This window comes from Manis pentadactyla, chromosome 4 (assembly GCF_030020395.1).
Source record: "Manis pentadactyla isolate mManPen7 chromosome 4, mManPen7.hap1, whole genome shotgun sequence".
NCBI lineage: Eukaryota > Metazoa > Chordata > Mammalia > Pholidota > Manidae > Manis > Manis pentadactyla.
In genome coordinates, this window is record NC_080022.1 from 142,954,837 (window position 1) to 142,977,815 (window position 22,979).

Below are 22,979 nucleotides of genomic sequence, written 5' to 3' on the forward strand. Positions count from 1 at the left end.
GACATACTCTTCCCAAATACTTCTCAAGATATGTTACAGCCAATTCATTTAGCCTATTTACATGTTCTTTGAGTATGGTGTTATATTTTAAGTATTAAATCTTTTAATATACAATGTAACTTTGGTTTCCAGATTGCATTGGATATATCCAAGTTATAAAATAATAGATGGTGGTGTTCTATAATTTTCTTTATAACCCCAACACCTTGAAATGTCTGGTACAAATAGGTACTTAATAAATATTTGTTGAGTAAGATGAGTATCTAATGAGTACCTATACTTTAATGGAGAAAAATCTCATAAAACTCAAGGTAAACTGGATAGAAATTCTAACTGTGCCTAATTCAGCTTTCTGTTTCTTGTTGTGTGCAAAAGCTACTTCTGAATGTAAACCATTCTGACCTGAATCAAATGGAAAATGATGTTTGGTTCCTGCATATCATTGTCACTTGTCCAGACTTTAACTGGTGTCTGTTCACAAGCTCATAGATGATACACTCTTCTGGATCTTCTATATCTTTTTTTTAGTCACTTAATTTCTGAATTTGTCACTAGCCTATCAACCCTTCATGTTTATACCCTAATTATACTTGTTGCTAGGAACCTGGCATAAGCCCTCACTATAAAAAAAAAAAACTACAGTTGACCCTTGAAAACATGGGGGTTGGGGACACCAACCCTCGCACAGTTGAAAAATCCATGTGTGACTTTTGACCCCCCAAAAACTTAACTACTCATAGCCTGCTGTTGACTGGAAACCTTACCAATAACATAAGCAATTTACTAATACATGTCTAATATGTCATATATATATTACATACTGTATTCTTCCAATAAAGTAAGCTAGAGAAATTAAATTTTTTAAAATTGTCTCAAATCTCCAAAAAGTTTTCCAGCGCATTGAAAAAAATCCGCATACTTTGAATCTGTGCAGTTCAAACCCATTTTCTTCAAAGGTCAGCTGTTCTCTAAAAATAACCCCACTCTACCTTGGGAAGCCATTTTCAAAACAACTTTTCCTTGTGCTCACCTCATCTGCTCAGCAAAACTAGTGGTAGCACTGTCTTCCTCTCTCCGAGACCCAGGCATGATAGCTGTGTGTCTGAAGTTCAGGCCCAGGGTTCCAATGTGGGTAAGCTGTTCCAGACTTGATTTGACTTTCCTAAGCCCTGAAATCACTAGTGAAGTGTTGAGTAACACAGGCAAGTAATGCAGTGCAGAGCATTAGACAGCTCAACTAGGGAATGGCCTTCATAGCCCTGCAGTGAGTCTAGCAGTGAAAGCCTGGTATTCTTTGTTGTTTTTAGTGCATTTTCATAATATTCTCTCCCTCAGCCCCCAAAATCACTTTCAGCTGTGTTAGAGCACCCACTGCAGATTCATACTTAGCATATTACATGATAGTACATTCATATACATTGTTTAAATATTGTAAATATTTATGATTGCCCTATAGGGTAAGTTTTGTTACCTGCATTTTAAGATGAAGAGATTAAGGCTAAGAGAGATTAAATAACTTGTCAGAAGAACTTGAAATACTGAAGGAGATCAAATCCCAGTTTTTTGCTCAATAAGTGTAGTTATTACTGTTTTAGGCACTGTCATACACATTTTTTGGTATATTATCCAATTTAATCTTCAAAACAGCCCAATAAAGAAGGTATTTTTGTTCAGTTACACAGATGAGGTAACTGGAGCACAAAGCAGTCAGGCCCCAGAGCCTGTCTGACTCGAGCCTATGCTCTTAATTATACCACTGTTCCACCCATGTACCTAGGGTTGTTTCTGCTATACCATGCTGCTTTTCTAGATACATTGGCAGGGAGAGGGTGTAGGAGCCTTTGGGAGACTGGGTGAAGGAAGAAATGGTTTATGGCAACCTTGAGGAGTGAAAGTGACTGAGGTCTGTGGTTACATTACAGTTGTCCAGAGAAAAAGTGTAATAGAGACACCACTGGGAGTCATGGCTTCCTATCCCAACCTATTCCATTAACTTAAAGCTAGTTTTTTCCCTGGGCTAGTATATGATTTAAATAGAATTTTAATATACCATACTCAGGGCTACCCTTTTGTTGGTTGTTGACATTCCTATTTACTCTGGATTTCAGCAGTACTATTTCAGTGCATAGTCACCATGCACTGTTTTAGTTAAGTAATGTTGGATCTATTTTGTCTCTCTATCTTGATCCCACTGGCATCCCACTTGAAGCCATTAAGAGTTATTTTTTTATGTATTTCAGTTCCTTTTCCCTTTTAGATCTATTGTGTTTCATTATTTAGTAAATCTGTGTAAACTCAGAATTAGAATTAGCAAACCACATATTCAGAGGTTCTTCAACCAGTAATTGTTCTTAGCATTAGAAGTAATTCTGGGAGTTGAGTGTGTACTGTGACCTTGTACAGAGACCTGCCAGTAGCAAGTCAGCAGCAATCACCTGGGTTTTTTAGACAGTGGCTGTTTGCGAGACAGCAATCCAGGGAGCTCAGTCACTAAGTTTTCTTTGTTAAATATATAAGGACCTTGATTGATCACCTGTTTACAACAGCTCCTGAGCACATACATTGGATTAATAGTAATATAGTAGAAGTTTCTCCACTCCAACACTTAGGCCAAATTTAGAGTTTAGGGGCTTTAGCCTTTGTGTTAAAAGAGTTAAAAACAAAACAAAACAAAAAAAACCCTGCTTTCTAAAGTAACAGAAAGTAACATACAAACTATTTCTTGTCTTACAGTAGCACTTGTACCATGGGCTTAGTCCTGCCTCTCTGGAGTGACACCCTAATTCATTTGGATGGTGATGGGTAAGAGCTTTCCCTTTTTATTCTCCTACCAAAAGCCAAGGGGTGGGCTTCCATCTTATTGCCCATTCATTCAGCTGAATGAGAGGCTCAGTGTGCCCACCTGAACTATCATGTGAGCAGCTCAATGAGTCCTTTTAAACTTCAGTTTTGTAAAGTGGAGTAAAAACACAACTTGCCAGGGCCTCTCACTTCTGTTCTTCTAGGCTGACCACAGCAGTAAGAATCCAAACAAAGGAGAACTGGCTTATTGGCTCACTCTTTAATCTGAGCATGTGGGACTGTTGCAATGCTCTCCCAGAGGATGATGTGTTCTGGTTCAAATAACCTCTTGCTGCCTCTGCCAGCTGTCAGCCTACAGTATAACCCCTTTCCTGTGCCAGTTCCTTCCAGTGACCCTCCACCCCCACCTCCTGGTGTTTTTAGAAGTGTCCCCAAGAGACCAAGATGTTTGCTCCAGGGTCAGGTTTGCTAAGAACCCACGTGACTTGCAAATAGAAATATACAGCAGAACTGTTTCTCTGTTGCTGCAACTGGAAAACTATATGTAATTCCCTAACTCCAATGTGGGAGTCCATTCACTTTGCTTCCTAGGTAAAATCAGACACTTTGTGGCTTTTCAGTTAAGTCCTACGACCCAGTTAACTTCTTCATGAAGTGCCTGATGATCCTTCTCCTGAGCCAGCAGTTGCTAGCCTGGGAAATGACCTTGAAAACTCACACCTGAAATAACCTTTTCTCATTTGTGGATTTCTGTCTCATTCTTTTTTTTCCTTAGTGGGTTCAGCGTATCAACAGATAACAGAGTTCACATATTCAAACCTGTATCTGTGCAGGCAATGTGGTAAGAGACTTTTAATATCTCTATGAAAGTTTTTTGCTATGTTACTGGACCAATATTTTGTGAGAAGGAATATTTGAAATGACATGATTCTCTGTGGAAATGCTGTATGATCTGTTTGTGTGTATAGAATTTTGTGTGATCTGGTTGTATGGTCATCAGAATTAAAGATGACCTAGAAGTTCAGTTTTCAAATTATCACAGTAGAAGGCCTTGCGCATTGGTGAACAAGTGAAATTCAGAGGTGTTCTTAGACTCTGGAAGATACTTAATGGAACAGATAACTAGTTGGAACTGAATTTTATAGGGACATGTTGGCTAACTAATAGTCTAGAGCCAAGTCTAGAACATCCCATTACTATGTGTGTTAGTTTTCGATTTCTTGAGGTAATCAGGAACAGCATTGATGAAGTTACCTTATAGATAGAAAATTGCCATTTAAATTGCTGGTGCTATTTGCAAGACTACATAATGCATATATTATGTAGTTGTCAACCATCAGCTGATGTACTGACACTTTTGGGTTACCTACTGCATTGTCAGGCATTGTGCTTAATGCTTTACATGGATTACATCTAATCCAAATCCCCAAAATAGTATTATTAGCTCCTTATTATGGATGAGAAAACTGAGGTTTTGGAGAGATAACATAACTGGCCTGAGAGTATCTCTTACGTTTGGACCAAATACACTCTCATTCTAGATTATCTAGAAAAATGATCTAATATAACTAGGGAATGATATGACTGTAAGAATCATAGTCCATCCCCAAGTCAGGGATTTCAGTCCCTCATTCAGTTGCCTGTTCTGTACTGGAAGTTCCCATGAGGAGCAGAATGGACAGAAAGCAAGCCAAACAAGAAACAAAGGAGCCTGAAAAAAAGAAAAAGGCTCCAGGGAGATAATTTACCCCTGAATAACGGGATCAGTAGGCTTAAGGTAGGTGGGGTCCTAAAACAGAGTCAGCAGAACAATTTGCAGTCTTATCATTTTGTACAGTAATTGAGGTAGGGCAGAGTTTCAGGTCATGTGTTTAAACTAGACTTTTATATTTAGGACATATTTCACAGATAAGGTTTTAATGGAAAACTTACAACCTTCTTTGACTAGGGCTCAGTTAAAGGCAACTGACCAATGTATTCTCAAGTACCAAGTAAAACTAAAGAGCATAAGTCCCATAAGTGACAGTGTTTTCAATTATATTTTGATGAGTACAAAGCAGTCTTAATTCTTAAAATGGTGAAAATTCAAGTGAAAACCTTAGTTCATGCTTTGAGAGACTGACAAGTCCTAGCTCTGTTGGCTATTTGGAGACTAAACTTTGTTTTGATGTACTACATGGGGAATAGTGAGCCAAAAGTCACAGGGAGAAAAAAAAGACAGTGTATAGATCAAAGTATTTAGACTAGGTGTTTCTTCCCAGGAAGGTAATTACTGCAGCCTCCCACTCCTCTATGCAGCTGAAGTATCTGAGGTGGCTAAGCCTTGAGTGCATTTTAGGGCATTGCACACTTGTGGCATATGCTTTTGAAGCACATGTGACCCATACAAAGACACATGCATTGCATATGCTGTACATTGCACTAAACTGGCCCTTACCTGTGTAATGAAACTGAAATTCTTTGAGAATTCTTTGAGAATTTGGCTTACCTTTAGTAATAGAAAACATGTTAGAAGATTCCACAACTTTGTTTGTAAGGAAAAATCTTGTTTCCCTGATAAAAATGGACTGGTTTATCAAATTGGTAATGATTTTATTTTTTAATTTACATTATATGGTGTTGACAAGGACTCAAGGAATAGATGGTGTCATAAACTATTGATGGGAGAATATACTGGAATAACCTTTCTGGAGAATGATTTGCCAATATGCCTTATCATTTTGTATGCTCTTTGACCTAGTAATTCAACTTCTAAGAATTTATCCTAAGGTAATAATCATGGGTGTATACAAAAATTTTAACTATAAGAATGTTTGTCAGTGTTCTAATGATAGCAAAAGAGGGAAACAATTTAAATGCCTGAAAAATAGGAATTATTTAAATTATGGTACATCCATGTTACAAAATATTATGCAACCATTAAAAATTATCTAGCTGAAGAATATTTGTTGACATGGAAAGATGTTGACGACAAGGTGTAACGCAAAAGAGCAAGTTAAAATGGTAGGCAGAATGTTGTCATATCTTCACTATAGATCTATGCCTAGACTAAAAAGACTGGAAAGCTTTATACTAAAACCTTAACAGTGGTTATTTCTAAGTAGTTGGATTCTAGGATAGTTCTGCCTTTTCCCCAAATTTGTAAAGTGAGCATGGATCACTTTTGTTATGAAAGAGAAAAATAAAAAGGCATTTTTAAGAAAAAGTTATAAATGGATTGGCCACAGGATTCTTTCATTTTCCCTTAGGAGAGAGACATTAGTTTATAACTAGAAAGATATTTCATTCAGCAAATACTAACCGAGCTTCAACTATGAACTTGTCATTCTTTTAGGCACTTGAGATACATCAATAATCTTGTGTAACTTAATTTCCTAGCATTTCTGGCTTTAGCTTTTCCCAAACATATAACCAAAAAGGTGCCTTTCAGTTTTGTTTACCTCTTTTGGGTTCCTGAATTCAGAGTCAGAGATTTAGTCTCAGTATAACCAGAACTGTTCTCGGAAAGCAGCTCACATATATGAATAATGGTTTAAAGAGACTGGGAGACTAAGGCAACAAGAATGGTAAATGTCATTAGATCAGTACTTCCTGGACATTAAAGGTCATGTCCTCAAGACTTAGGGACATCTATCTATGTGATCTTTGTGGAGCCTCCAAGAATCATAGGGAATGTATGCTGTAACATGATTCTGTGCCAAGGGAAACAAATCTTTATATAGTAAATGGTTGAGATCTTTAGTTCTCTAGTGATTACAGCATAGGCACAGCATGGTTCCAACTATAGGATCACGAGCTCCTTAGGTACCCAGACCAATTTTTCCACTGGTGGGTTGTCAGTTCTCCTGCTTCCCTCTACCCCATACCTTATTAATGCCTCGTATCTTTCAGCAAGAAATGCCTAGTCAATTGCTATGAACAGATAATATAGTATAATCAGAATCAGAGATTCTTGAATTCCAGGGAGTAGATTATCCAGAGGCCAAGTTCTACAGGATTTAAAAATTGGAGGAGTTTGTGGTACACACAGATTATCAGCCTTCTGGTACCCCAGCAGTTCTTCAGTGCCTACCTCCCAGTTTATCTTTCAGGTCTGCACTACAGAGTTTGCACAAGGCTTGTGAAGTGGCCAGAATGCATAACTACTACCCAGGCAGCCTGTTTCTCACCTGGGTGAGTTATTACGAGAGCCATATCAACTCAGATCAGTCATCAGTCAATGAATGGAATGCTATGCAGGATGTGCAGTCCCACCGGCCCGACTCTCCAGCTCTCTTCACGGACATGTGAGTCAGTTTGCTGATGATCTTCAGAGTCTTCTCTGTTGTGTCTTGGGGGTCATAAGCAACATGTTTCTCTTTAATCCCTCCTCTTGGGGAGTCAATCTTACCCAGTGGTATTAGTCATTGTCTGCACTACATGTCTGCCACACAAAGAACCCTATTCTTTCTGTTGTCTGCAAAGGCCTGAGGAGTTTCACTCCTGGGCACAATGGAGTCTCCATCGTTATAGTCAATACCATGAAATCCCATTAATTCAGATTCCACCGATTTGAAATTTGAGTTTAAAGGAGATAAGCTGATGTCTGCCTTTGCATTATCTGTGAAAGAAGCATTTGGTAAGCAAATTAATGACATAGAGAAGCTCTTAGAGGGATATTTCTAATACTTAAGAAAACAGAATGTTTCTAGTCAATTTAAAAGAATACCTAGCTTGTTACACTAATTTTAGACTGATTTCTATTCAAATTTTTAAAAAATATTTTATAATTCAAGTTTCTTACTCAGCCCCACCTTTGCCTTAAGTTTGTCTAGTAAGATTGTATTAAATCTCCACAGTGTACTGTGAGTTGGATAAAGGCCTAAGGTGGAGCTGATGTTTATTTCCTTTTTAGGCCTATGTGTTGAAACTTATGTGACTATTTTGGAAATTTTTTCACACTTAGTTCCTGCTTTGAAAATTAATCAGGATGTTTATTTTGCTCTGAATTGATCTTTCTGCACTTCCAGGGTATTCTATAGCTGGTAAAGGAGAGTAGTTACTTTCTGACCTTAAAAACCATCACCTTCAGATTCCTAAAGTAATACCAAAACAGTTCACGATTTTTTGTAAAAAGGCTTAATTAGATAATACTGTCACAAATGCTTTTTACTAGAAAAGATGAAATTTCCAAGAACTGTGTGAAAAGTCAAAAATCAGTAAAAGCTTTTTTGCATTGGGTGTTATTAGTACTAGGACCTCCTTTGAATTAGCACTAGATTCTTTCAGGATCTCACAGAAATTAAAAAGATAAGGATTAGTCTGACTTTCAGAACCTTGAGAAATATTACTTGATTTCATGCCTCACAGCTGGTTGATGGGTATCACAGGAATGACTGTCTCATCTGGCTCAATATGGACATTTTGATCTAGACTTTATGAGAGAGAGAGAAAACCCTTCTTCTCAATGTTCATGATTTTTTTAGAGAATATGGAAATTATAGCACACACATACAAAAGTGAAATTGCACATAATCTCTGTATATCAACAAGCAAAAATAATAATAATAATGTAAAATGTAGTCCCTGGCACATGGTAGAAGCTCATTAAATGTCAGTTTTAGTATGTACAATATAACCCCAATTATAAAATACACTTAATAAACAAACATCTGTCTGTTCATAGAAAGAGACTGAAAGCTATAGGTCAGAGTATTAATAATGATTATCTGTGATAGAGGGATTTTCAGTGATTTTTGTTTTCTTTGTGTTTTTATGTATTTTCCAAATTTTTCTCTGTTGAAATCAAGAAAGTGCTGTGCTGTAATGCTTTTTCCATTCCCTCCTCCCTAAGTTGACTAGGAAAGCCTAAAAAAGAATGCTGAGGATAGAGGGAAAATGAGTGCCAAAAGGGACTTAAGTGCTCTACTGTCAATAAAGTTATATTCTGAAATCCAAGGAAAATGGAGAAAAGAACAGACATGTAGATGCCTCCAGTGTGTGTCAGATGTTATGCCCAGTACTTCATATGTGATATTTAATCCTCATAAGAACATCATGAGGCAGGTATTATTACTGTCCTCATTTTACAGAAAAGGAAACAAGAGGTTCAGAGGAGGGAAGGAATTTGTTCAAGATCACACCACTCATAAGTAGCAGGATTGGGATTAAAACCCAGGTGTGTCTGCTCCCAGACCACTTTGCCTCAAACATGTGTGAAGGATTGGGAGAAAGATTGCTAAACTAGGGAAGATAACCCATGCAGACACACAAAAATTTGTTTTTATCAATATTTCTTTTTAATAGAAGACTAGTGTAACTTTCTACCATTAGCTATGTCTAGGAAAAATGGTGGGGAGCATGGTTAAGAATTTTAATCCTAGTGAAGACAGGGATGCCCTGGCTGATTGACAGAGAAATGGCACAGACACTAGCTATATTCTACAGGGCTCATGAGAAACTAAGAGCTCAAGTGGTGGGGAGCCCCAAGGTTGTGGGGACAGAGCATCCATCTTTGGAGATTACTGAAGCTATTTTTGCAACCTGTGATAAGGCTGTAGGCAGCAAGGGCAGGCAGGATGCCTGAAAGCTTAGTCCATTTCCATCTCCAAATAAGGAGGTACAGAACAGATACCTTTCTTGAGTAGGTAGGAGGGAAAGATGACACAGAAAGGGCTCTGTCAGCCTCACTCAACTTATGCATAGCATGAAATAATGCTTTTAGAGAGAAGCATCCCCTTACATTGAACCAATACCTTTCTAATAATTGGAGATTCAGCTTCCTAGTTTGATTTCATATTAAAATTCCAAGGGTAATTTTATATTCAAAAGAGTCAGGAGACTAAGGGAAGTAACATAACCCTGCAGGAAGTATTAGGCAGGGCTCAGAGCTCTGGTTCTCCTGCTAGTGTACATGATTGTTGTTGGCATGTCATTTAACCTTTCAGTTGTTTATCTCTTTGATCTGTAAAATGGGAATAACAATTTCACAGATTTTGTGAGAGCTTTTGTGAAAGGAAAAGCATTCTGGATAGAAGTACTTTGGATAGTTAATCCTTGAAACCCATTTTGGAAGAGAATTTGCCTCATTGAAGAAGGTAGAAATCACTCTTTCCTCTTTCCTGTTTTTAAGACCAAAGCAATGAATGATCAGCATTAGGTAGCATTTTAAGGTACAGAAGACAGAGTTCCATAGTGAGTCACACTACTGGTCTACCTGGCTTGGTAATGCTTGCTCAGGGGTGCTACATGGGAAGGTATGGACATGGGCCTCCATTAAAGTATTACACTCAGTTTAGCCTATTTGTCTTCACTCCTTCATAGATCTATATATGTGAATATATTTAAGGACATTTAAACATGTACAGCCTCTTCAAGTAATAATTTTTACATGTTTACATTCTATGTATTCTGAAAAGAAACTTTTTTAATATAATTTTTTTGCCCCCAGAACATAAATTTGAGATTAATAGAGGGAAGGTCTGCCAAATGAGAAACAATCAAATGGCATGTTGTTAACTTAATCAAATTCCTGCCTAAGAAAAAATCACAATTTCTCTCTTCTCAGACCAACTGAACGTGAGCGAACAGAAAGACTAATTAAAACCAAATTAAGGGAGATTATGATGCAGAAGGATTTGGAGAATATCACATCCAAAGAGGTAAGAGACTTTGAGTCCTCATTGTTCCAAGACTTAAATTGGGATAACAATAAGTGTGAGGCAACAGTAGAAATGGTGAGTAAGTGAAAATACAGAGGGATTTTACAGAGATAAGTATGACATGTCATCTCTGTTTCAGATACGGACTGAGTTGGAAATGCAAATGGTGTGCAATTTGCGAGAATTCAAGGAATTTATAGACAATGAAATGATAGTGATCCTTGGTCAGATGGATAGCCCTACACAGATATTTGAGCATGTGTTCTTGGTAAGTCACAGAGCTGCTTTAAGTGGTGTGCTAAAGCTAGTCCATACCAACTCATGGGGAGCAACTGTTAAATTGTATTATATTTAAATGAAATTTTCATATTATTGAAACTTAATCAGGTCAGTTAATGAAAAGTAAGTTAAGTGAAGTATTTGTGAATATTTATTTAAATGAAATTAAATTTAGACATTACATTTAAATGAAATTTAAAACAAAGGTAAATGCTCAAAGCTCATCACATCTGATTGTTTTACTACATTTTACTATTATCTGTGTTCTTAAGGTTATTTACATCTGTTATATGGTGGAAATGTTATATAATCATGTGCTTCTGCTCATCTTCCCAATTTGTCCCTCACTCAGTGACATCAAGCTGGTGGATTAAAATAGACTATGGTGGGAAAATTTACAGCAAGGAAATCAACAAATGCTATAAAACAGGCCTGTTTTCCACACAGCTGTTAAATGCTTCACCTGTTCTTCCTAATAGTCAAAGTAAAAAACAGACAAGTCCACAGTAGATTTATGCAGTGTATCCTAACAAAGGTGATCCTTTGAGGTCACTTTTTCAAATCTGCCAAGTATGTCTAAGGTTTGATATATCTGAGCATAGCAAGGTGGGAACTACTTACAACTGAGAGGCTATTGGACTTTTAAGCATTTGGGACCTTGTTGCTACATTTTGAGTCCCCCAAATACTTTTGTGATTACCAAAACTTGAGTGACTTAAAATTGTTTTTCATGGTTACTGAACATTCAGTGACCTGTAATTAGCCCAAGGTGACCTCTCTGACAGGCGGATTAGGAAAGCTTCTAAAATCCTAAGACTCACTTTTCTCCCAAATGTTAGAGTTCTAGTTTTCCTCTGTCCATGGTAGTGGGGAAAAGTTAACAAAGGTAAATCAGTGGAGAATGTCAAAACTTTGCTTTTGTTTCTACTTCCCACACATTTTGACCAAAAATGCTAATAAGGACCTAAATTGATTGGTTTGTATTTCACTTCCTTTCTGTGATGAGGACATTTGTGGACTGTGAAATGATTAGAAGCTGGTAAACAGTAAAGAAGAGGAATAAATGTACAGGAACTGACTAAACTAGATCATCTCAGCCTAAATAGTCAAGAGCTTATTTCACCAAGCAAGCTGACTTTGTGCTGTTGAAGGCTTGTGCCCTGAATTAGCTTGTTGACTCTCTGGAGTGTGTGTGCTTGAGATGTGATTCATAGTGGTGTATAGCTATGATATTACTCATGAAAAGGTGTGAGTTGGGAAGGAAACTTCTTTTCCATTACTTTAACTTGACCAATGGGTGTTACCATTTCTGGGTGTAGATCAGACTACACAACTGTCTTTGATCTTTCCATTTGTAAAGCACCTGGCTTTGTTGTGTTTTATTTTCACAAGGGTTCAAATATGCCCCATTCCTGTGTTGTTGGAAAGAATTTTTGTGTTTTCTATAGAAAACTTTTGAGTCACTCATTTAAATGGACCCTGCCCCCAACTGTCTCCATGTAATGCAACTAATTTTTATGAAGGGCAAGTACCTGTAGCCCAAAACAGCTCATGTTAGAAAGTGACCAAGGCTGTAAACTTGGAAGTCACTTTACCATTGAGCTTGGATTTCACTACTTAAAAGGATGTAGACATAACAAATATGAAATACAGTCAATATCGACTGGTCAGCCTGTTTGATGTCAGGCATACTTCACTGTGTCTCTGATGCCACCCCCTCAAGAACTACCTTCTCTTTACTCCCTCCTCAAATGGTATTTTTTAGGACATGAAACAAATTTTAATAGTACTCCAAGCAGAAAGAACAATCCATTTATCCCAAAATTACAGTTCCTAATCAACTAAAAATGCATTTGAATATTTGTACCAGTAGATTTATCTTATGTTTTCACGATTGTTGGCATGATCTTCTGTCTTGGGTTTTTTTCCTTATTACAAAAATAATTCATATTCACTTTAGAAAGCTTAGATAATTTGGAAGATAATAAATAACATCTAGTCATCACCAAGAGAGATAAAAACTGCTATCTTTTATTGTGTAATATTTCCTTTCAGTCTTTTTTTTACTTTTTAAAATATGTATCTATGTACATATTTTTGAAAAAAGGAAAATCTTTTCAGCTTCAGATATAATTCTGTTTTCTAGAGAATGGACATGTTCTCCATTATGAGTATATTTTCTTATTTAGGAAAAAATCTGCAAACTGGAAAACCCTGAAACAACTCTTATCCAAGAAAATAAGTGCATGAAGAGGTTGTCTAAACATCTTATTGTACTTCCTTGATGGCTTCCTCCCTTTGTTTGTACCATCATATCCTGTTATCCAAACTCCTCTCTCTTCTCCAATGAGTTTGTGTTTTCTGCTGGCTTTCCCAGCAATTGACACAGAAATAGAGGTCTTTTCCAAGCTGCAAGTGGTGGTGTTAATTTTCTGCAGTCATTTCATCTTGTGTATAGCTGCCATACCTGGAGCACAAGCAGATTATGTGAAGGGAGGCATCAGGATTTCTCCCCTCCCTTTGGAAGAATGCTCAGCTCTTTACAGAGCTGTTAATTTGGAAAGGTGTCCAGCTGATATGGAAAAGAAAAGCATAGAGCATAATTTAAAGAAAATCTGCAGCAAGAAGAGAGGACTGATTGGTTGAAAGCCAGAATTTCAAAAAAAAAAAGATGTTCTTCCACACCCTTAAGAGTGTACTACTTCTCTGAACTGGAAGCCTTTTCCCAACCAAATACCAGTATCAACAGCTCTCATAGAGGCTGTCTGATTTGGCTGAGAAAGAGCTAGATGTGAACAGAGACCCTTTGCACAAAGACAGGGAGCTTTCTTACCTAAACAAGGAAACACAGAATATTGGACCTACAACCAATAGTTTTGCTCATGAATAACAAAATAGACTTTTTACTGCTGATTGTTACCTTTTCAAGATTTGCACTACACATCCTTTTAGAATAGTGTTTTCTTTTCAAAAAAAAATTAAGCCTCAAATTGTTGGTTACTTTCACTGTAGGTACAGAGAAATGAAGGATATGTGAGTAGGTAAAACAATAATCCAATAGGCTATTTTAATCATATTCATGATTTTTGTCCCTCAGCTGGAGATGTATAGCACAAACTTTTCTTAAAAGGTAAAGTTAATAAGATTTTGTGCCTGGTTGCCACAGTAATGTGACTCACAGCTTGAAGCTGCAGGGTAGGGTATGATGAAAAAGATCAGACAGGGATACCAGTCCTTGGAGATCATCTCAAGTTATATTAATTTTAGCAGAAAACCCAGTACAGTCCTTCTTATTTGCCACAAATGTGCTCCCCTCTTCTATTTTGCTTGGAACATTTGGACTCCAACAAGGCTATTTCTTAAGGATAACATTTGAAAAGAGATCGGTCGCTTGGGTGTTTGGGTCAGCGTACAGTGTGGCGGAACCAGAGTGAAAGATGGAAATGAACTTACTTAAAAATGTAGTATATATTATAGTCCCAAGATTTCATTTTATGCTTCAGTGAGATTAGAATATGCTCTGCACAATTACATAGAACACAGTGAAAAGCCCCATGAAATTATGTCACTGTAAGCCTAAGAAGCATTGGGGGAAAAAAAGGCAGTCTGCAGAGGGCTGCAGGGGGCTAATATTCATTGCATTTGTATTGAGGGCAGGGAAATAATTACACCACACTGACTCCAGTTCTTTCTTCCAGGTTAAACCTGAAACAGCTCTAAGCACAGTTCAACTCACTTTATATGGGCTTCACTGAGTCAGTAGCCAGTGCTTTTAATTTATTTTATTTTCTGAATGTGTATCATTTTAGATTGTCAGATTGAATTTTCTCTGGACAAGATGAAAACTGTGGACTTTCCCCGTCACATCAGGGTTATTTCCGTCTAGCTGGACAGAGTCCCAGAAGATTTAGATTTCTAAATTAAGTGAGATGGTCACATTTCCCTGGCTCCAGTTTTGCCACTCAACCCTTATTGCTCAGCTTCTGTCTCCTTGAAGTCCTTTATAGTTCTTGCCTCTTTCTGTGGTGTGGGACCTAGTTTTCTAAGGTTGAGCACAGAGCCTTCAAAACATCCCATATTTTTTTAAAGCAAGTCAGTTGAGCCCTGGTTTATAGAAAAGGTCAGTTGTTCATCATTTACTGACCTTTTTCCTAAATGGAACTTCAGCATAGCATCCTTAAAATCTCCCCATTCAACAGCAAAATCATAGACCACTTATAATATAATGATTGTACTTTAATACACTTGACAGTTTTCAAAGTGCTTCATTTATTTATCTTGTTTAATTATTCATTCAGCAAACATTTGTTGATCCTCTTTATTGTGCCAGGCATGAGGCTAGATGTTTATACTTTCTGATTTAATTCCATAAGGAGGGAGTGATGAACTGTATCAGATACTAATAGAACTCCAATAAAATAGGGATTCAAAGGTGACCCCTGGGTCAGACAATTAGGAGAGGTCATTAGTAACATTAGCAAGAGTGATGAGGGCAGAAGCCACAGTATTATGATTTGAAACACATGGGAAATGAGTTAGAGAAAGTATTAGGTTATATTTCTGTGAACTATGGCTATGAAGGGAAGGGAAAAAGGGTAATATCTAGAGGGGGATTCAGGATGGAAAGAGGGTTTTCCATTTTAATATGGGAGAAAATTTAGGGATTTTTTTGTAGGGAGGGTGATTATAAACAATAGAAACTTACTTCTCACAGTTCTGGGGCTGGAAGTCTGAGGTCAGGGTACCTGCATAGTTAAGTGAGGACTGTCTTCTGCGTCACAGACTTCTCTTTATATACTCATACAGCAGAAGGAATCCGGAGAAACTTTGTATCTGAAAGTCAAGGGGAAGGTATATAGAGGACTAGGGCGGGAGGAGTGTTCCATACTCCAGAGAAGGGAAGTGAAGACAGAGAAGTCAGGCAAGTTTGCCCAGTGCCCCACAGTAGGAGGAGTTGGGACTTGAACCTGAGTCTTGAATGCTAAATTCCATTTAATGAGTAATTGTGGAATGTGTAAAAAAAATTTTATTATAGTATTGATAAGCATAAATTGTTATTTTTAAATGTTTGCCTTTTCAAAAGACATGAACGGGTAGCTCAAAGATGGAAAATGGACCTGAAACATTGAAATTACACTGAGATAACCTTTTCATGGCTATCAGATTGGCAGAAACTCAATTTGTTGGCAAGGCCATGGGGAAAGCAGCACTCTCATACATAGCTGGTAGGGATGCAGAACTGTTTTGATGTATGTGGAATGTGTGTTTACCCTTGGCCCAGCAATCTCACTTACACAAATATGAAATATCACTCATAGGAGACTAGTTAAACTGTTTTACACTATCCAGGGAAGTGCTGTGCAGATGTAAGAAAGAGTAAGGAAGATATCTATAAACTGTGATATGGAGTGGTTTTGAGGGTATATTGTAAAGTGGAGCAAGCAAAGAACAAGAGACATATATGTAGGATGCTATTTTGTGGAAGTAAAAAGTGGTAATAAGTACATACTTGCTTTTTTTTTTTTTTTTCAAAAATAGAATATAGGTAGAATAAACCAGAAACTAATAAAAATGACTACCATGGGGGTGAAGAGATAGAGATGGGAATGGGACTTCCAAGTTTACTTCGTAATAAACTTTTGACTTTAAACCTCAAGTTTTTGCATATTCAAAAAAAAGAATAGGAAAAGCAGAACCTAAAATTAATTATAAACAGGAGCAAATGAACCCAAATGTATACCAAACTGATAACTTTAAAGCTTAATTTCCTTTTTGGACTATACAGGCATATCTTAGAAATGCTGTGGGTTTGGTTCCAGACTACCACAATAAAGGGACTGTCCCAATAAAGCGAGTCAAATGGATTTTTAAAGTGTATAATAATAGCATCATTTCTAAAAAAACGTACCTACCTAATTGTAAAATAGTTCATGCTAAAAATGCTAAACATCATCTGAGCTTTTCAGCAAATTGTAATCTTTTTGCCAATGGGGAGTCTTGCCTCAGGGTGAAGGCCGCTGACTGATCAGAGTAGGGTGGTAACTGCTAAGGGCTGGGGAGGCTGTGGCAGTTTCTGAAAATAAGACAACGACAAAGCTTGCCACATCAGTTGACTTTTTTCACTTGAACACTTAGAAGCCACTGTAGGGTTATTAATTTCAGTATGTTGTGTCTCAGAAAATAGGGAAGCCTGAGGAGAGGGAGAAAGATGAGGAAATGGGTGGTCAGTGGGACAATCAGAACACACACAATATTTATCGATTGAATTCACTGTCTTATATGGGAGCAGTTTGTGGTGCCCCAAAGCAATTACAATAGTAACACCAAAGACTACCGATGACAGATCACCATAACAAATATATTAATAATGGAAAAGTTTGAAATATTGAAAGAATTACCAAAATGTGACAGAGACACAAAATGAGCAAGTGCTGTTGCAAAAATGGTACTAATAGACTTGTTCAATGCAGGGTTACCACAAATCTTCAATTTTTAAAAGTGCAATACATATGTAAGAAGCACAATAAAATGAGATATGCCTGTATAAGGGGAAAAGACAACTGCAAAGAAAATTTGAACTTAATAGGTTTGCTATTGGTGTAATATTGGAGCTATTTTTTAAATAGAGCAGAAGAGTTTTGGGGAGGTTATCACTGGAATAGATATAAATGATGGTGAAGGGGCTTGAAAAAAAGGAAGAACCATGTCATGTTGAATTTAAATTAAATGTTCCAATACTGTTTTTTAGGAATATTTTATAGATGTCTTGAAAAGTTTAAATAGTGACAGCCAGTTATGAGCATACCTAATTAATGCCCAGATCTTGATTACAAAATGTCTTTCTTCACTGAAAGAAACCAGGGCTAATTCCATTCACAAAGTGAATCTGGAATGACTTTTTGTACCAGAAAGCAAGGAAGTGCTCAAGGGCTAATGGGGTCATATGAACAGGAGCCCGCTTGAAAAGATTCCCATTAGCCAAATTCAGGACTATTTCCATGTAAAAAAAAAAAGTAATGGATTATAACATTCGAAATACAGAAAGAATTCAAGAGTCCATAGTGACACTCATGACTATGTGAAGCTATCTTTTACAGAAGAATGCCAGCAAACATGCAGGAAGAATGATGGAATTAGAAAAATCACCATTTTGTAACCTCCAGTAAAATAATTGATTTGGGTATGATCTGCAATTGATGCTGAAACCATAGGGTAAAAGATGATTGTGAAACAGGATATTCACATGGCTTCAAAAATGACTACCATAGATCACTAATTAATTATAAAGGAACCTTTACAATATAGGGATTGCGGCAGACACAAAGGTACCTACCAGGAATTCAAAGTCAGCATGACAAAGGGACAAACTGACATTACCTCATGATTTGATGCACTAGGAAATACACATTATGCTTGTGATATTCTTGCCAACAATATTTGACCTGAATCTGATCATCAGGAAGTAGACAAATCTGTAGGGATACAAATCGAGAGTTCTCTCCTATTACAGACCTGTAGTCTACAAAAATGTCAGTATCATGAAAGACAAAGTTGGGGTGGATTGTTCCAGATTAAAGGAGATAGAAACATGGCAATTAGATGCAAATTTGATCCTGGATTGAACAAATATAAAGGATATTTTGAGGGCAATATTTGATATTCAAATATGGGTGATATATTAGATTATTATTAATGTTATTTTGGTTGTAAAAATGGAAAAATATAGGAGAATATTCTTGTTCTTCAGTGATACATGATCAAATATTGAAGTGTCATGATGCTCAAATTACTTCCAAATGGTTCAGGGGGGGAAAAAGTATGATATATTGAAAGAAAGGAAAGGAGAGAGAGAGAAAGCATATGTAGCAAAATATTAACAATTGCTTCAAGATAATCTGTAGAACCCCTGCCACTGTAAATTTTGCATATCATGTTTCCCTCATTTATTTCACGGAAGGTATTTCACTCTCTCCCACTACACACACACACACACACACACACACGAAGTCCCCCTACTCCTTTGATGCAACGTAATACACTAGAAAGAATATAGTCTTTAGAAAGAAATCTAGGTTTAATTCATAATCCACTTTGTTCATTCAACAAATGTTTATTGAATACCTGCCTGGTGCCAGGTACTATGCAGGGGTTTCCATAGGGAACAAGAGACCTGGTTGACTGCCCTCAAGAAGCTTTTATTATATTAGAAGAGAGAGTCAATAAACAAATAAATACACAAGTAAAAATTGTGATATGTGCTATTGAAAAATCCAGAATACTATGAACAAGAATAACAAATGACATTTAACTTAGGTTGGAGGATGGTCAAAGATACCTTCCTGGCAATGTGATCTTGAGCAAAAATTACTTGAATTCTATGAGGATTTTCCTAACTAAAATTACTCTTATCATTTGTGAAAACTAAATGTAATAACATATAAAATAGTAGGTGGTATGGGCCTTCTTTTTAAAAACTGTGTTTCTTTCTTCACAGGACTCCTTTTCAAGTATAGTATCTGGTTTATTTGCTAATACTCCCTAACCTTGTCTTTTTGGTTCCACAGGGCTCAGAATGGAATGCCTCTAACTTAGAGGATTTACAGAACCGAGGGTAAGCACACAGAGCAATTGCTAACTCCCCCATGTGACAGAAATCACTGTTTTATTGTTACACTTTTCTATTGAAGAGGTGTCAGGGAGCAACTTTAAGCTTAAGAGTTGCCTCCAGTTAATTCTAATCAGGTGTAATCTAATAAAAATTAAAACTGCTGTTTTCCTACTGTTTTATCCCCCAACTTCCCAAGAAAGGTCAACCTCCCAAGAAAGATCAGCTGTTTCAGTGGAAAGACTTTCAGAAACAAATGTGCAAGCATTCCATGCTGTTTAAAACCGAATATAGCTATTGGTTCCCCTTTTTTTTTTAATCTTTGTTTTTTAATAGAGCAATTTAAGGTTCACAGCAAAATTGAGGGAAAGGTACAGAGATTTCCCATGTGCCCCTGCCTGTACACATGCAGTCTCCCCCATTAGCAACATCCCCACCAGACTGGTGCATTTGTTAACAGTTGATGAACCTGCATTGACACATCGTAATCACACAGATTCACTCTTGGTGTTGTAATACATTCTGTGGCTTTGGGCAAATGTCAAGGACATGTATCCATCATTTTGATGTCATGCAGAGTTTTTTCTTTTTTGCATATTTTTTTTATTAAGGTGTCATTGATACACACTCTTATGAAGGTTTCACCAGAAAAACAATATGCTTATTACATTCACCCTTATTATCGATCCCCCCCCATACCCCATTGTAGTCACTGTCCATCAGTGTAGTAAGATGCCACAGAATCTCTATTTGTCTTCTCTGAGCTACACTGTCTTCCCCGTGACCCTACTCACACCATGTGCACCAATCATGATACCCCACAGTCCTCTTCTCCCTCCCTTCCCACCTGCCCTCCCCCACTCCTACCCTGTGGTAACCACTAGTCCCTTCTTGGAGTCTGTGAGTCTGCTGCTATTTTGTTCCTTCAGTTTTGCTTTGTTGTTGTACTCCACAAATGAGGGAAATCATTTGATATTTGTCTTTCTCATGCAGAGTATTTCCACTGCCCTAAAAATCTCTTGTGTTCTGCATACTTAAATGTCCCACCTCCAACCCCTGATCTTCTTACTGTCTCCATATTTTTGCCATTGGTTCCTATTTTTAGGTAAGAGTACACAGAACTGCATATTTTGCGTACAAAGTCATTCATTCAGCATTTATTAAGCATCTTCTTTGGGCCAAGCACAGTGCTAGATACTAAAGACCCAAAGAAAAATAAGACTCAGTCCTTATCCTTTTATAGTTAATTACTTGGAGACTAGGTTGTAAGTGCAAAATGAACAAGATTCTGAAACTGCACAAGAAGACCTACCAGGTATTAAGAAATGTACCCCTAAGCAGTATGGTTATTGAGTTGATTACAGCAGTTGAGACCACAGTGAACATGAAGCAAGCAAAAAGCTATCATTATTCCTTTTTCACTTCTTAGCTAATGCCTAAATTTTTCATTGAACTTGGCATTAGGAGGTCAAATCATCCCAATAAGAGAAAAGAAAACCATGCCTGAACTTGGCCATGCTAAACTCTTGATTGTGAAAAGAGATAAGACCTACCAAGACTCAGAGGTAGTGATAGCTGCCTGGTTGGTTGCTGACTGCCTGTTTTCTCAGCTACAAGTCAGCCTCTGGTTATCTTTAACATGAGTAGATGCCTACACCATGCTTTTCCCCCAGAAGAAAAGTATGTCATAATTGCTAAAAGGAACTTGGAGCAGGACTTAAGCCAAATGATTATACAGAGAGTTCGAGGGGTGGGGGGATGGGGAAGATCTGGTTACTTAATTTAAGATATAAAAATAAACAGAACTTGGAAAACTTAAGTTGATAAGGGTTGAGTGGAGTTCTTGAAAACAGACTGTATCCTAGTTTTGTGTAATTAATATATATATATAAAACTAGATTAGCATTACACCAAGAGAGTGCTCAATAAATGTGAAGGAATGATAGAAAAACTGACAGACTGTAACTTGGGGGAAACTAACACCTAGATACAGTGTTTAATATGAAATCACACCATGCATACATACACTTGGACTTTTGACTTTTAACCCCAGCTGGAGGTGATATCTAGTCATCTCATTTGTCCCTTAAGAGGCTAAATTATAAAATGCACATCTATCTATTTGTCTTAAAAAAACAGTATGGTTAGATGCTCAAACACCTACTTAGATCTTGTTTTTCAGATTCACTGGTTTTTAAAGTTTAGTGGGTTAAGAATTACAGTTCAGGGATCTGTACTGCCGCTTGTGGATAATTTAAGGGATTTTCAAGTGCAGTTTTGACAATAAGGTTATTTTTACCAAATCTGTTGACTTTAGAACCCCAAATAAAGTGCTATCCACATAGAGATGGCAAATAAACTGCAGGGAATGCCAGTTCCAATTGACGGTGGCTGACAAGAGTTCTGTAATAAAGAGGATTGGGAAATTCTGTCCTGCCATAATCCATTCCTGATTGGAGGGGGAAGGTTGTTCATTTTTATTTTAAATTAAATAAGAGAAGTGTGCTTGCCTTTTTTCCTGAGAGTTTTATTGAGGTATAACTCACATACTATACAATTTATCCACTTAATATACCTTTAGTGGTTTTTAGTGTATTCAGAGTTGTGCAACAATAAATTTAGAATATTCTTGCAACCCAAAAAGAAAGCCTGTATGCTTCAGCAGCAGTCATCTCCATTTCCCTCCTTCCCTCAAGCCCACTAATCTACTTTTTTGTCTCTCTAGATTTGCCTATTCTGGACATTTCATTTAAATAGAATCATAAAATACATGGTCTTTTAAGAATGGTTTCTTTTACTTCATATTTTCAAGATTTATCAGTATTGAAGCACTGAAGTATTAGTACTTCATTACTTTTTTATTGCCAAATAATATTCCATTGTATGAATTATGCCACATTTTATCCATTTGTCAGTTGATGGACATTTGGGTTGTTTCTACTTTTTGGCTGTTATGAATACTGCTATGACCATACATGTACAAATTTTTGGGTAGACTTATGTCTTCATTTCTCTTGGGTTTACACCTAGGAGAGGAATTGCTGGGTCATAGAGTAACTCTATGTTTAACCTTTTGGGGAATTGCTAGACTGTTTTCCACAATTGCATGTGCTTGCTTTTTAAATTAAAAAGAAAAAATCCTTTCTAATAATGGACTCTGATGCTAAGTTAAAGCAGATTCAATCATGTCCCAGAAAACTTTTGGTCTCTTGACCTTATCCACAGAATTGGTTAACTACACCTCTCCCTTTCTGTAGTCATTTCTCTGACATCAGAGGTTGGGTCTGTAGAACCCCACATGTGGTTCTGAGAAGCAGCTTCTGCAGCAGTGAGTAAGTCTATGTTGAGTTGTTGGATTTAACTCTAGCAATTTCTAAGGACACACAGCATTAAGGAAAGATAACCCTCTGGCAAGTTAAATCCAAGCATTTATTGAGATTGCTCAGTGAGAGAGCAGAAGAAATTCTGTTACGGAAACCCTTCTCTGCAAGCCTCTCTGTATGGGAGAACTCTCAGACATCTGCTGCCATAGCAGCCAGGAATGCAGCCTAGAGAGTTAAGAGTTTTAAGTCCAACTTTCCTCTGACCTTCCCAGCCCTGGCCTCATTTGTCTTTCTTGTAGTTTAGAGGGAGTAATAGAGCAAAATCTGGCA

General features: G+C 37.2%; 1 protein-coding gene across 4 annotated transcripts in view; it reads left to right on the plus strand.

Moving 5' to 3' along the window:
• The window catches only part of SSH2 (slingshot protein phosphatase 2), a 269,454-nt gene that overhangs the window by 222,178 nt on the left and 24,297 nt on the right, over positions 1-22,979 (plus strand). For 3 of the 4 annotated variants that reach the window (XM_057501072.1, XM_036906264.2, XM_036906261.2), the window contains 6 exons: positions 2,734-2,802; positions 3,578-3,643; positions 6,894-7,088; positions 10,349-10,442; positions 10,582-10,710; positions 19,286-19,332. In XM_057501072.1, the coding sequence (XP_057357055.1) occupies positions 2,734-2,802; positions 3,578-3,643; positions 6,894-7,088; positions 10,349-10,442; positions 10,582-10,710; positions 19,286-19,332 (600 nt within the window). Of the gene's footprint in view, positions 1-2,733; positions 2,803-3,325; positions 3,394-3,577; positions 3,644-6,893; positions 7,089-10,348; positions 10,443-10,581; positions 10,711-19,285; positions 19,333-22,979 lie in introns of those variants that run through there. The other variant, XM_057501073.1, reaches the window with a different exon arrangement.